Here is a 16,226-nt window from a genome sequence, read left to right as displayed (position 1 = left end):
CTGTTCCAGACCTTGGGGGCTCGGACAGTAAAGAAATTCTTCCTTATGTCCAGCCTGAAACGGTCTTGCAGGAGTTTGTGACCGTTCGACCTCGTCATCCCTTGGGGCGCTCTGGTTCCCCCAGATCCTGGTGGTCACCCCTGATGAACTTTTATAGGTGGCCATCAGCTCACCCCTGAGCCTGCGCTTCTCCCGGCTAAAGAGCCCCATATCAAGTGGGAGGAGATCACCTCTCCTAGAGCAGCCCTCCCTTCCACAGGGAAGTTGAGCTGGAGGACGGGGGCATGGCTAGGCTCTGGGAGGCCCGCCCGAGCAGCTCCCTGACAGCTGGGATTACCAGCACACAGGGCTGCCCAGCCTCAGAGGGGAACTCTTTCCCCCTCCTCCCTCTCCACCACAGCCGTGGGGCCAGGAGGGGGCCCTATTTGGTGCTGGGTGGCTCTTCTCCCTCCTCCCCCCCGCGATGGGGATGGGAGGGGAGCCTCTGTGAAGCTGTCTGGCCCCAGAGGGGGACTCTTCCCCCTGCTTCTCCCCCATCGCCGTGGGGTAGGGAGGGGAGTGTCTGTGAAATGCTGTCCGGCCCCAGAGGGGGACTGTTCCCCCCACGTCTCCCCCCCAGGGCAGGGGGAGGCTCTGTTCCATGCTAGGGGAACTCTTCCCCCTCCGCCTCCCCCATGAAGAGCAGCAGGAGCGTGGAGCTCAGCTAGGCAGCCTGTGGGGTGTAAGGGAGGGGGATGTGTAGGGACCCCCACATACTCCCCTATGGCATGCAGCCCCCGCTGCCTGGCAGCAGCAGCAGGCAGGGAGGTCAAGGTGCTCGTGCCTGGTGCAGGCACGGCTCTGGCCAGTGCCACATGAGGGTGTGAGGCAGGGGAGCCTGACTTATCCTTGTGGCTCTGCTCCCTGAGCCTGCAGCTCCAGCACTCGTAGTGGGAGAAGCCCCACACTAGCTTGTTGCCTCCCCAGCTTTTTGACGGTCTGTACTTAGCCTAGGTGAGCAGGGTCTAGTACAGGGATTGGCAGCGTTTTTGGGCAGAGTGCCTTCACATGCCATGCTCTGGTGCGCGTGCCGGGGTTACCTACCTCTGGTGTAGGGCTAGTGTCTGCCACAGCCTGCGCGAGTGCCCTAACCATTAAGCTATTGAACTAAAGCATGGGAGGGTCTTCTATCTCTTCCTCCATGGTTTTGCAGTAGGTACACATGCAGGAAGGTAGGGTAATTTCTATTTCATCTGTGGATGAAACAGAATCACAAACTGTGCTCAAGTGCCAAGAAACAGCACTTATGTGTCTGGGCAACTGCCATTTAGGTGCATAAAGTGAAAGAGACGGAGGCTAAGGGCTAAGCTGTGTGGCTGGGTAACATGAAAATATTTTCCTGTCTCCTAGGATTGTTGCAAGGGTAAATGCTCACGTACTACACTGATGGAAGCCACAGAAGTAGCTCGATGGGATTGAGGGCTGATCCCAATCCCAAATGTCATGTGTACGAGTTTTTTTGTTTACAGTACGTATAGAGTGCAGAGATAGCTTTGCCATAAAGGATCAGGGTACATGACACTAGAGACGCTACACATGCCTTTCGCTTTTCAGTAAGTGCAGTGTAGAGAAAATGCTTTTGTTCCCTGTAGGACTAGTTGACATAATGGAGAATGAGCTTTAATCTGCAGTATGTAAGAACTGAGTTGTTAAGCAAATGCAGTGCTGAGATTTCGCCGTCACTGGGAGTTCATCTTGTGTTACCATCAGCAAACTGAGATTTCAAATCAGTCGGGCACTCCAAGTCCGCATGATAAAGCTAGCATCTAAAACGTGGCACCTCTGTCAGGTTTTGTGAAGAAAAGCTGCCTTGAAGATTGCAGAGGCTCCTGACCAGAGCAGACAGCGTAAAGACAGGAATCAAGGCACTGTGTGAAAAGCCTTCACTTCTGCAACCTGCACAATTACCAACCTATTCAGAGAAATCTCCCCTTTTAGCTTTTAGCTCTGCCAGACAATTTACCCTGTCTCAGCTGTCTCAATGCATTATATCCTTCAAACCCCCTAGAATTACATTTGGAGCCAGCAAGAACCGCTGGCTTCATGGGAGAGGCTGAGAGCTGAAAGGTCAGGTCGATTTAAAGCAGTTGATCAGAATCTTTAGCATAAAGACGTCACAGGCAAAATAGTAACACTACTTTATGCTCGGCTAAGAGCCAGTGATTCATCAGCAGAGGCTGCTTATTTTTGTGGAACGGTGCAGAAGAAGAAAGAACTTGCTGGCTTTATTGATCCCAGCTGTAACGGGCAACCTGGGAGCCCTTCTCAATTCTGGATGGAAATGTAATGTCGGAAAGAGCATCATCCAATTTGAATATATCAATATGTTTTTTAAATCAAATGTTTTTTTGTTTTTTTTAATGTTTCTGCCCCACCCTAGTATAGTCGGTGTCTTCCAGCACAGTCTTGAAGTTGCCCTTTCAAGTGATGCTGTTATGTGTTGCTGAATGTGTGGCAGTGGAAGGGATGACTCTGAATACTGAGCCAGGGGTTTTCAACCTTTTTTAATAAGTGTACTTCTGGCGCCGGAGACGGAGCGGGGGATGCACTCAGGTGTGGAGCGGTGGCAGCACGGGGTGGTGGGTGGCATGCTGCCACATGCGTGCTTCCCCCCGCTGCATCTGGCCAGCACCTGTGCAGCCTGCAGAGGGGCACCCTTACTCTTAGCCCCCCCATCCCAACGGCCCTGCTCCTGGGAGGTGGCGGTGCTGCCTGCACATACCCCCTAGGGGCTTCCCAAGTACCCCCTGGGGGTACATGTACCCCTGCTTGATGACCCCTGCTCTGAGCCTTTGCACTGCATGGGACAGATCCTCAGCTGATGTAAATACTTCATTAGTTAAACAGCCAAACCACTCATCTCCTTCCACCCTTCCAGTTGCTAATAGATGTTTCTATAGTGCAGTAAATTCCCAGAGATTTACCTTCATATAGTAAGTCTCAAAGTTTATAATTCACAGGACACAAGGCCATCAAACACAAGACAAGTCAGGGAACAATAGTTCAGGGAAGGGAGTGTAATTAAAATAGTTAATGTGGAGAAGGAAGCAAGTTTTTTTTTTTTTCTTTTTTCTGGAAGAGGAGGTTTACCAAAGGGGTCAGAAGAGGAAGGGGAAAAAAGGGGCAGGAAGTGGGACACCAGAGCCAGCATAATAGGAGATGCAAACTGAAAAGTGCCAAGGATCGAGAGCTAAGCCTGAGAGGATCAAAGCAGGTAACTGGGAATGCAGATAGGCATTGGATCAGCAGTGCAGACTAGGGCAAGGTCCTGCAGAACTGTGACAGTGAGGACTAGTCCATGTGTAAGAGAGAGAAAGCAAATGAAGAGTCTCTCAGACAATATGGATAGAGGGATGGAAGAAGAAAATGTCTTTCCCTGTTCAGCTGATCAAAAATACCCTGTAAAGAATGAGAGGAAGGAAGCAGAGAAAGGAGAACATGGTTGTAATTAAGGGAATAGTAATTAAATGCACTATTTACCACACAGTAAATGGCAGTGCTTTACTGCATATTGACTGCTGGTGCCCATGTCCACGTGCATGCCCTTATCCCCGGCAGATGAAAACTAAATCATAGTGGCATAGACAATGTTCCCTGAGCTTCCACTTACTGTTCAGTAAAGACTGCACATTGGCAATTACCATGGAATAGCTAATGGATAGTAAAGCTCTGTTTCTTTTCTCCCATGGCAAATAATATGTTGGCTGTGTCTATATAGCGCCATGCAGTGCCATGTAGACACGCAAGCTAACTTTTGAATGACTGAGCTGGGGTAGCAGGAGCAGTTTAACCACAATAGATCAGAACGTTGCAGGCTAATTTATCTTGCTGAGAAGGGTCCTGCACCTACACCATTTCCAGCACAGGCCCTAGTTCATTCAGAGCTACCCCAGGTATTTCTACACAGCACTGCTTTGTGTGGCATAGTTTTGGCCCAAGATCCTATTAACAAAGAGCATAAAATCTAATTAAAGAAGTAACAATACCATTACTCATAGAGCAAGGAACCGGAAAAAAAAAAGAACTAGTCAGAGTTCAGGAAAAGGTCCTCTTCATCCGTATATTGTATAGAGGTTCTCTTTACATGGTCAGGAATGCACCATATACAGCACAATTTCTGCAAACTGTTCCAAGCTTTCCATGCAATATTGTGCTGTTTATTGAATCAATGTGCCCCTTATTTAGCCTGTCGAATCATGTAGTATCCAACATGCTCTCAGTCTGTGATTGCGACTCTACTAGCTGCACAACAGAATTAACTTGGCTCTGAATTAGTCATTCAGCATGCCTTGGCATCTCAAACAGAATCAAGTGAATCAGGTTTTGTGTGCGGCTTAAATGCAGTGAGTAGAGAAATCTCAGAGATGGCAGCTGGGGTTTCAAATTCAGAACGTTGCTCACGCAGACCTCACGTAGTTGAACAGGCTACCTGATGGGAACAGGCACATTAAAGGCCCGCAACGAAAATGAAACCCTCCTCACTACACTTCCTTTTATGTTTTTGTTTTTTTTTTTTTAATTTTTATCCTTTCTTTATTTCTTTCTGTTGCTGTTGGCCTCATTGTTCCCTCTTTTGAGGCATAATCCTGAGAAAGGAAAAAGGTGAAGAAGATGGAAAGAAAAGTTAGAATTGAAAATACCTAAGGATTTTGATACAAGAGAAACCTAATTAAATATGCCCTCATATTAGGGGGGCTTGCAAGGTGTGTGGACTGGAACCAGATGAAGTTCGACATTGAGAAATGTGAACTATTCCAGGCCACCCCAGACCTTAGAGATCATCTAGCGATACACAAGGAGATAATGAAGCCTAATATGCTGTATTTACTATGTTTCCCTGTGCCAAGATGAGCTGATCTCATAGGTGCTGTAGCCTCTAGTGGTCCCAGCCAAAAGAAAATGCTATATATTGAGAATATTATTCCTATGGAGCACAGTGTGAGGCTTGAGACTTCACAGCAAGCAGCAGCATATAAAAGGCAGGTACTTTGTGCAACAGTGCTCTTTCCAGTAATATTATTTATTTATAAGTCCCCACCTTGAACCATCTGAGGCCTGATGCAATTAAAATAAGGTCATATTAATAAACATCACAATTAACATATCAAAACCTGAGCTGTTAAAGGCTGGAAGAAAGCTAACTCTCTAATGGAAGCAGATGGATTCCAGGAACAGCATGTTCAAAACTTAAAAAGCCAGGCAACTTTCAATGTTTGGATTTTAATTGTAGTGTTGCAAGCTTAATAAAGATGTAAAGCTCTGTTGTTTTTATGACTCCTCAGCAATGAAATGGAACGAACTGGCAATGGAGAAAGAAATAACAGTAAGATGAGCTGGGGTTGTGGGAGTGGGTGGGATGTGGAAGAGGTTGAGATTAGAAAAAATTGTGGGGAAAGGGAAAGGATGATGAGATTAGGGAAGCATAAAGAGAGAAGAAAGGTAGGTTAGATATTATTAAAGATGCTCATGAGGTGGCATTTGGAGAAGCTAGAGATGCTTGCAATGGAGGCTATAACACAGTCGCCTCCAACCTTTGTAAGTAGATCACCTTTGGCATTTAAAAGCAAACCAAGATTTACTGTGTGCCACTCCCCGCCCAGAAAGTAAGTCTGTGGGGAGGGAAGGGTGGGGCAGATCAAGGCAGAGGGAGAAAAAATTTGGGGATGTATCCCCCCAGCAGCTAAGTCCCACCCAGCCAGGGCCCCACTCAGCTTACCTCTGCTCCTGCTCTGCGGCACTGTCCCTCATTGCAGGGGCCTCAATCTAGCCCCCACCCCTTCCCTTCCCCACAGACTAACCTACTGGGCTGGGGCATGCACATGGATGCACACAGGCACTGAACCTCCCACCCAGCCTCGGATCGACTCCAGCAGGCTCCAAGATCTACCAGTGGATCTCATGGTGCTCTTGGGAGGTCCACGAATACTGGAAGAGGGCCAGTGTTGTGCCCAAGAAGGGAGGAGGGAGGACCTGAGTAACTATAGGCTAATTAGCCTAACTTCTGTCCCAGGGAAAATTCTGGAAAAATGAACTAAGGAGTCTGTGTGCAGTAGTCTTGCAGAAGGTAAGATTCTAAATGACAGCCAGCATGGCTTCGTCGCAGGCAGATCTCATCTTACCAACCTCATCTCCTTTTACGATCAGGTGACTCGCCACCTGGATAAGAGGACAGAGGTTGACATTATATACCTCAACTTCCAAAAAGCTTTAGATCTGGTATCCCACAATGTCCTCACAAGAGAATTGGAAGACTCTGGGCTTAGCTGCGAGACAGGTGGGTAGGAAACTGACTGCAGGGCTTGTGTGAATTGATCTCTGTTGTCTTGGGATGAAGTGGTGAGTGGTGTCCCACAGGGGTCCAGTGCTATTAAATATCTTCATCAGTGATTTGGATGTGGGGGTGAAGAGCTCGCTGGCCAAGTTTGTGGATGACACCAAGTTATGGGGAAGCGTGGTCATGCTTGAAGATAGGCTGCAGGTATTAGTGGACCTAGACAGGCTTGCAAGTTGGGTGGACTGGAACCAGATGAAGTTCAACATTGAGAAATGTGAAGTGCTCTATCTGGGGACAAACAGTCCCCTGCACACCTACAGGCTTGGCAATGTCAACCTGACCAGCACTATGAATGAAAGGGACCTGGGGGTAATAATTGACCAGAGTATGAATGTGGACCAGCAGTCCGACGCTGTAGCCATCAGGGCTAACAATACCCTGGCATGCATCAATGGATGCATCTCCAGCAAAACCAGAGAAGTGATTCTTCTACTTTACTCAGCATTGGTGAGATCGCAGGTGGACTCCTGTGTCTAGTTCTGGGTGCTGCACTTTAACAAGGGCATAGTAAAGCTTGAGAGTCCAGAGAAGGGCCACTTGTATGATCAGAGATTTGTGGGGCAAGCCATGTGAGGAAAGAGCGAGGGATCTGGGACTCTTTGGCCTGAAAAAGGGAAGGCTGAAAGGGGGCTTGTATGCTTCTCATGTAGTGGTAAGATGCTACCATCAAGGGCTCGATGAACAACTATTCACCAGGGCACCCTTGGGGAAAACTAGGAGTAACGGTCATAAACTCCTGGAATACTGTGTCAGGCTCAACATTAGGAAAAACCGCTTCACAACTACAGTGTCCAGACTGTGGAATAAGCTCCCTCCAGAGGTGGTGCAATTGCCTACCCTGGAAAACCTTCAAGAGGAGACTGGATAGGCACCTTGCTGGGGTCATCTGACCTCAGTTGTCTTTCCTGCTTGGTGCAGGAGGCTGGACATCTTCCAAGCTCCCTTCCAGTCTTACAATCTATGAATCTGTGAGATCCACTGGTTGCCGAGCACTGCTGTAACCGTTGTTTGTATGGGGAGGGGCTATGAGGTAGAAGTTTGGGAGTTGCCTACACTTGTATCCTGGGAACTAGGGCGCTGACAGACATGCAGTTCCCCAGTCTAACCCATGATGCTTCACAGAAAGGGTCATGAGTTATACTGACCAATAGATATTCACTGTTGCATGTCTTCATCTTCTGTCCCCTAGCTCTACCACCCCTCCTCCCCCCCTCCCCCCCAAGCTCGGGTGTTGTCTGCACATGCGGTTACCCAGGCTTTTCTGGACAGAGGATGGGTGGATTGGAGGCTTCCTGCCGAGGCAAGGGGGACTCTGGTCCCCCTGCCAGCACAGGCTGAGCAAACCCCAGCCCAAGCTCCCTCCCCTCCCTTCTCACCTCTCTCACTGTGCAAACAGCACAGCAACTTCATTGCTGATGCAGCCCAGCCCTGATCAGACAAAGTTAACAAAGTTGCTGTGCTTCTGAGCACTTTCATTTGAACCTTCATGTAATGAGGGTTAATTTGTCACATGATTGGGCACTTTTGAAGCACTCTGGAGCCAGGTACTTTGTCAGTAGAGGTGTGCGAAATGGGCCCTGTTTGATTTGGATTCAGATTTGGCCTGAATCAGGGACAATGATTCAATTCGTTGATTCGGATCACTGTCCCTGATTCGATTTTTGGCCAAATCCGAATCTGAAGAGTCGATGCTGATTCAGAGAACCAGCGATATGGACATAGACACAGCTTTAAAAGTTTTTTCTACATACCTTAAGGTACTAGGCGTGACTCACGAATGCTGCCATGCTGCCCCCCCCCATGCTTGGGAGCAAACCTGAAAGTGAACTGGAAGCACTTCTGATCCACTTCTGGGTCTGCTGGGGAGCAAGCACACTGCCCCCCCATGTCCCCCTGGCTCAGCGATCAGTCCTGGGGGGACCCCAGGTGCCAGCAGGTGCTTCTGGTCCACTTCTGGGTCTGCTGCTGAGCACACTGGGGAGCCCCCTGAGTTTCTGTGGGACACTCCATGCACCCCAGCATTGCAGCATTCATGAGCCGCCTGGTCCCTAGAGGTGTGTAGAAAAAACAATTCAAGCTGTGTCTATGTCCAAATCGCCGAATCTTTCTGAGGTCCTCCTGATTTAGTTCAGATTTGGAGATTTGGCCACCGAATTAGGACGAATCTCCACCGAATCAAATTGGGGACCAAAGTTTCGCACAGCCCTATTTGTCAGGGCACAGTTGTAGAGTGCTTTCAAGGGACTGATGGTGCAACAAATGTAACTTCTGTCTAGGCCTCTAGTTCTATCTGTGTACCCTTTGCGGCCCTTAATAGCCCACCCAGTCTTTCAGAGCAGAGGTTTTAGTGCTCTGACTCTGGGGACTTTAGTGGCAGAGTTCAAAGGATAAAGCTGTGGGTTTTAATAACTGCTGGCATCCCTCATGTCCAGGCTCTTCCTCTCATTGGGAACTCTGTTTTCATGCACAGCGGTATAGAAAAGTGATTGTTGTTTACTAAAAATAAAACCTTTAATGAAAGATTGATAGTTATTGTCTTAGAATTAACATCTTGAAGTGGTGCCTAGGAGCAATAATAGGCCTCGGATTATGCCCTCCCTACCAATCCATAATATCTCGCAATGAGAACAGTCCAGTCCAAAAAACCTAAGTCGGGAGTGGATCACAACCCAGTCCAAGAAAGCTAAGGGAAGAAAGACCAAAAACTGTATAGAAAGTGTGAGATCTCCTCTAGCCCATGGAAGTAAATTACTTTTCCTTTTTCCTTTTCTTTAAAAAAAGAAATATGATACATGCTCTTAACAGTGATCCATGTATGGAATTCCCAAGGTACTGCCACTTTAAGTGTATGTCTTGTATAAGTACTTTGATTTGAAGTGTGGACAAGGGGTGTTGAATTTTGATTTCTGCAGCCACCCCTTGTGTTCCAGATGAGTCAGATTGTTATTCAAATCCACTAGAGAAATTCAAAGGTAGAAACTTTACAAGCAGGTTGCTTTGTTTTCCACGTAGTGATGGGCTGTTTGGGTTTAAATGCTATGAGAACTGCTCAGTCCAGCACCCTCGTATCTGAACTTGAAAATATTGGTCTTATATAATCCTCAAACCTGAACCTCCAGACTTCAGTAATTCAGATCTCGGTTGAAACATTGCCTTTGTGACTTATCTCAGTGAATACCACTGTCAAGTGTCAGTGAAACACCAGCTTTGCTGTGCCGCCGAGTTTTTGTGCTCTACAAGGACTGTGATATTTTAAAATTTGTTTATAGGGACTGTTACTGGACTGATCACAGCATAAGTGAAGGGTGCCCAGGTCTGGATCAGCTATGACCCTGAAAAAGGATAGAAGCCTGACATCTCTTCTCCTTTTTCTGCAGGGGGTGGAGGAAAGCGCAAAGGCAAGAGCAAAAAGTGGAAGGAAATCTTGAAGTTCCCTCACATTAGCCAGTGTGAAGATCTCCGAAGAACAATAGGTAAGAGTCCTTTTCTCTTTCAAAAGCACCGTAGGAAAAAAAGCAGGTATTAACACGGACTCATCTAAGAAGTCTCCATTAAATATGGTCGTGTTGGCATGGTTGATCAGTCTGGGCCATACTGGGGCCAACGTGGTGCTCAATGGTGGAAAAAGGGCTCCGTGGTAGGAAAAAAAAAAGTCTTTCCTGCTTCACCCTCCATTGCATGTTTGTTGTTAAAGAGAAAAAATAAAACCAGAGATGCTTTTAGTGAGGTTGGACATTCATATTAATTTTATTCTGGAGTGATATGCACATGCACTCCTTACAGCCAAGCCAACTGGGTCAGGAGTAGCCCCTTGTCTTTGCCCATTTTTATGGATGCCTCATAAACTTTCTTGTTTAAAATACTGTGTTTTATTGATGTGTAACAAATATTGAAGGCTTGGAAATGGAGTTTCCAATGGCTGTTTCTATAGCATTTAAGCTGCTGTACTCATGTCTGTCAAGTTGCCTCATTTTCTTAACTACTACGTTGCTGAGCAAAGTTAGCAGGTATAAATCCTCTCAAATTGCTGCATGAAACCAGGGCTACTGTTCTTGCCCTAAGGGGTTAACTTAGCTAAGTTCCTTTTCCCCTCTGACTTCAAATCCAGACAGTGGCAGAAAATGAATGAAAGGCAAGAAATTGTCATGATGGAGATAGCAAGTGCCATAATTTGGTGGTAATCATGAGTCTGCTGGTGTTATTGCATGCTTTATACTCCAAATATGCAGAGAAAATACATGAAATATTTTGAAACGCTCATTCATGGTCTCTTCCAGTGAATTTTCCTTTCCTTCACTTTCTGTTATATAGCTAATGGTAGCTAAAAATGTACAAATGTGCAAGAAAAGGGAAGTGGGGGAGAAAGAAAGAAAAGAGAAAGTAGAGCCTTTCAGTTCACGGGCACTTACCTACGCTATGTTCACGCCAACCTTGGAACCGTATCTAAGGATCCTGAACCTGCTGCAAGCAAGTCAGCTTAATATATTATCATTTACACAAGAAATTATCTCTGCTGTTCCATTAACCTTGGCTCCTAAAGGGGAAAATGCATCTAATAAGACTCCTGCTGTGTAGAAATGCACAATAAACCATGAAAGAAGATGGTTAAAAATTCAGTCTGCCCCAAGGTTGGGATTTTTTTCTGAAATAATATTTTATGCATGTTGTTTATGACACTTTTTTTTGTGGCAGTCCTTTCCTAGATACTTATTTTGCATTTTTTCATTAATAGGCCAGAAACAAAATGTGCACAAAGAAAAAAAAAATCCCTTGGGTGGCAGGTGGCAGATCTAGCTCCACTGCAAACATCATTTGTTTGTTAAAAATTATAGCCATTGAGGCATTTTTGGTACAGATGGAAATCTGGAAGTCTAAGGTCTACAGCCCTCATTCATCTTGTGTTGTGTATCACCCAACTTTAATGAGCCTGCACAAAGTTTCATCTCAACCCAAGTACGTAAGGCCATTGCAGGATGCGAAGCTGCTTCTTCAATTAAGTTCCTGAGAATGAAGATCCCATGCAGGGGTTGGGGGAAGAGGGGGTGTTATTTGTATTTGCTATCACATCTTTCAAATGCATTTTTGTAAAAGTTGTAGCATTCTCTGGGGCAGCCTGTTACCAAAGGTGAAAATCCTCATTAACATTAATAGGCCTAAATGTGTGAAGGGTTGTAGGTTCAGAGTCTTGAGATGGTGAATAAATACCTAAATCGTATGGGTGCGAGGAGGGATGAGGCTGGGGGGATAGCCTTTTAATTTATTTATTTATTTGTATATACGCACATATGTACATACGCATGTATACATATATACAGTATATGCATGTTTTCCCTTTATTGGTTTGGATACTCTTCAACAGCCTACAGTCTGTTCTACCATATAAAGCATTTGTGAGCGTGGGATTTGTGTTCATGCTTCTTAGGTTCTGATGGCAAAGGGCTCCCGTGCAAAAGCATGCTGCTTAATTTATGCAGACGTGAGCCACTGATTGCAAGTGACCTTCTGCCACTATTATTGTGGCTACCCTGTGTATGCGCGTCTCAGTGCCCACATTTGCCCTGTGAAATCTTGCGTCTTTCTGCACCCCGCCGGAGTGCCTTGAAAAGAAGCTGTGTCTAAAAAAGTACGGCACGAAAAGAAATCTGCGAAAAACAGGAAGGCTGAAATAAACCCAGGGTCTGCAACCTCTGTTGACACAATTCTGAGTCAGTTCATACCTTTTGGTTCCCTCTGTTTACAGGAGCCTCTGTGTTTGACTATCCATCATCTGGTGTCTTAGTGAAAGACTTGCTTAATAAAACCCTCTTCCCGCCCCCCCCTTTCTGCACAGATACACAAATCAAAACACTGGGGAGTAACTCTGTTGATAAATAAGCAAATGTTGGAAACATCTTTCTGCAAGTGCTGCTTAGCTAAGAAGCCGTTCACCCACCAACACTTTTATTTATTTATTTATTTTTTTAAAATAATCTTTCCTCTTTCATTTTGTTCAAAGTACACAACACCTTTTGCCAGGAAAGTCTGCCTGCATTGTGTGCTAATTACACGGGCAAGTGGAACAGCAGGGCTGTTGAGAGGATGCAACAGTAATGCCTTTACTTGCTCTGAATGAGGCTAGTATATTTATTATGAATGGCTAATGTATGTTTCTGTTTGCAGCTCTTTTCCCTGGGTTCAAACTAGGGAAAAGCAACTAGCTTTTCTGCATTTAAGTAGCTAGTTTTCCAAGAGTACTAAGTATCCCTTTCAATAGATGGAAGCATTTATTACAATTAATCCTATTACAGATGCCGTTTGTGAATTTTATGTACTGCCATTTTTACAACTCGCAGATAACAGATTAGCAAAACAGAGATGTTTTCGGGGGGGGGTATAGGGAATTAGCAACATACTGCTTTGACAAACACAAGATCAGTTAGTGGCACAGACAGGACAGTGAAAAGGCCACAATTAACAGAAACATTAAGAAAAAAGCCCCCTCTCTGAAAGCTAGAGTGCTTTTTAGATGATAAAAGATTGTTGATGTCTGCAAATATTTTGAATGACGCAAAAGGTTCTGTTGGTTAAAAGTGTGGAATTTTTATTTATTTTGCTCAGACCCATTCTGTGCTTTATTCTTTCATAAAAAAGTGCTTGGGTGAAAGAGTTGATTATTCTGATCTCTGGCAAATTTTCTTTCACAACTGTCCAAAAGCTATATAATAAATCAAGATTTTTTTCCAAAAGATTGAAGTTTATGGGGAGGCTGTGCCACAGAATGCGTCTGCTGTTTGTTATGCTACACTGATTTGTTGCATTATAGCAGATTGGGCGTCATGAAATCCAGCTTGTAGCATGCTCAGTTTATTACAAAACTTTAACTCCTTCAGTAAAGAGGAGTCTTACCATGGATTACATACAGTAACTAGGACAAGTCTGAAGTTTTCCCTTGTTTAAACCTTTACACTTAGGTTACACAATGAAAAGGATCAACACCATTAACACTAACTCTTCTTTAACACTTGTAATGCTTACTTGAAGAAAGAAAAATCTTGAACAGTTAACCTATTTCAAGTCGCTGCTTTCCCACTTACAGCAGAATTAACTGTGAACTTTCATTTTCAGAAGGGGTGAGTTCACTAGTTGTTAAAAATACTCTTCTGTGTGAGAAATGTATTGTAGACAGGATGAACAGACTACGTTGGCTAACAGTCAAACCACAAGATTTGTAAGCTGTCTTTTTGTAAAAGCTAACTCATACAAGTTCACACTCCCAAATATGATTGTGGCCATCAGAAGGGTGACATTTGCACATACCGGGCTTCTCTGAATTTTTCGTTGTGCCTGCATTTTATTTATTATTATATTTTTAAAAAACATGGAGATCTATGGATGGAAGGCACTGCAGAATTTAGGGGGCTTACATGTTGGTGTGTCTATACTGTAGACATTGCACAGCAGCTGCAGTGTAGTGTAGACCTATTTGATGTAGCTTTAAGTTTGGGTTTCAGTAGTGGCCAGGTCCCAGCAGCATGGGCAGATGAATTGACCAAGTACTTACTCAGCTTCTCAGGGGAATTTTGCTGAGTTTAATGTTGCCACAGCCAGACTGCGAGTGGTACCCTAGCTAGCTAGTTTACATCTGAATTACCCTAGCTAGCTCTCATACGTCTGAATTATCCTGTAGTGTTAACACAGTGACAAGTATAAACCATAATTATTTCCACAGAGCTTCACAAAGCCAGTGACTTTCTTCCATGCATATCAAGGTCCAAGCTGATAATCACTTATACACACGAATAATTTTACTTTCTTGAGTAGTCATTTTGTCTTCTGTTAATATCAGCTGGGCCTGTTCCTGGTACTAAGTACTGAACTCTGTAGAGAAGCACGTGTTCATAGCCTGTTGCATGTTTAACCATAGCAATGGGTTATTATGGCCTGTAATGGCAAGCAATTGAAAATACCCCCAAATGATCTACCATGTTAAGTGGTCCTTTCCAGAATCACCATATCCTGAAGGTTAAATGTCAGGACTAGCAGTTTTATTGTAAGGCAATAGGGTATAAAGATGAGGCAGCCTGTGATGTCCAGCCGCCCATCTTTGGCAGTTTACTTGCCATGGTTCCTGTTTTTCTTGGTGGTAGCATCCCTGGAGATGTATGACTTCTCTTAATCCAGCCACTGACAGCATCGTAATGACAGCTTCTTCCCATGGTGTGTATATATGTCTTTGTTTCACCTCCTGCTCATGTTAAAGTCCTGCTGTACCCCCTCCGGACTGCATAAGAAGGTTTCCACTGTGACACTCAGTATGGAAAGAGAGGAGTCCATGGATGACTGAAATCAAAATATGTCAAAATTGAAGGAACTGCTAAAAACCTCCTAAATGATTTATTGCTCTGGAAAAAGCTATGTGGATTTATGGATTGCATTAATACTGAAAAACTTAAGCTGATTCATTTTGGAAGAAGAAAGGAAGAGCCTCTCCTCCTGCTCATCTGCTGCCCGTTCTCTTGATAATCTATGTCCATCTCTTCCCCATTCCTGGGCTCACTCCTTCTCTGAGGGAAACAGGTTCCCCCCTTCCATGAGCCAACAGTTCACCCCCACTCCTTCACAACACAGCCTTCCTATGAGGGTTTTGCTTTCTGTCATCTTCATTTTGACAGGCTGTCCGTGTCAGGCATTCATCTAAATTAAATGATAAACTCTTGAGACAAAACTCTTTGAGACAAAGAAACTTGCCTTATGTTATACATAGTGACAGCATTTGAAATGATATTGCTTTCCTTAAAATGCTATTGTCGATCTATAAACCCATATTTATCATGGTTTCTTTCTTTAAAATCCTTCTGACTCAAATGTAATGCTTCCAGAAACAGAAGTCTTTAATGTTGTAATGATGGACAACCAGAATAATCTTTAGGGGTGTTGCAGGATTAACTGTATCCAGTTTATGGCAATGCATGGAATTAAAAAAGGGTTTTTTTGTAATTTTGTAATACCATCACAGAAAGTCTGTGAAAAACAAGCTGTTTTATGCATCTAGTGAGACTCAAGACTAACACTGGATGAAAAGTTTGCTTGCCGGCAGCCTGTATTTGACAGCTTCCAGGACTGTAAGGGGACACAGGGGAAATGAGTTTAAATGATCTCAGCCCACATTCTATTTACAGAATTTATTTCACAAGACTTAATCCATTAAGCATTACCTTGGCAGTGGCAACCCAGAAAAAAAACCAAGCAAGCCGTTGCTGTTTCCCATAAAGAGTGGGCAGTGGATCCACATCATCTCCCCAGACAATGCTTGGGAGCTCACGTTAACACAGTACTATTCTATATAAAAAAACAACACATTTCAGAAATAAAATCACTAACACCTTAAAATCACTAACACCTTCTTTTTGGGAAAAAGCACTACCAATCCTTGTCTTATGATTTAAAAGGACAAATGCCATAAGACATGCCCGACATTTTTCAAAATCTACGATAGAAAAAGGCAGAAAGGGAATGCGAAGTAAATAAACCCTTTAAAAGATGCTTTTCATCTATCACTTAAAATAGGAATTAGATGTTGTAACCCACAGGGTTTGCTTTTATCTTATTAGGTAATACAGGTCATTAACACTAATTAATACTTTTGCAGAGCTTTGAAATTGTAAGTACTCGGTGTCGATATAGGGGTTCATTGCTTAATTTTTAAGGAAACGTTTTAAAACTAGTTCAGTATTTGCTGGGTTTAGGGAGGAAGACCTAGGGATAAATTTAGGATAAAATCCTTCTCCTATTTCTGTTGGAAGTCAATTGGGATTTTGCTACTGATCTCAGTGAAGAAAAGGAGTAAGGCAAAGAAAGCCTTGATTTTGCAAAC

The 16,226-nt window shown here is 44.4% G+C and overlaps 1 protein-coding gene across 2 annotated transcripts in view; it reads left to right on the top strand.

Moving 5' to 3' along the window:
- GRK5 (G protein-coupled receptor kinase 5) overlaps nucleotides 1–16,226 on the top strand; it is a 246,041-nt gene that overhangs the window by 87,194 nt on the left and 142,621 nt on the right. For both annotated transcript variants that reach the window (XM_019556061.1, XM_019556062.1), the window contains exon 2: nucleotides 9,751–9,846. In XM_019556061.1, coding sequence (XP_019411606.1) covers nucleotides 9,751–9,846 — 96 coding nt within the window. The remainder of the gene's footprint in view (nucleotides 1–9,750; nucleotides 9,847–16,226) is intronic.

Source organism: Crocodylus porosus, unplaced genomic scaffold (assembly GCF_001723895.1).
Source record: "Crocodylus porosus isolate Cpor-Errol unplaced genomic scaffold, CroPor_comp1, whole genome shotgun sequence".
NCBI lineage: Eukaryota > Metazoa > Chordata > Crocodylia > Crocodylidae > Crocodylus > Crocodylus porosus.
The sequence above is the reverse complement of the archived record's forward strand: the minus strand, read 5'-3'. Positions and strand labels throughout refer to the sequence as shown.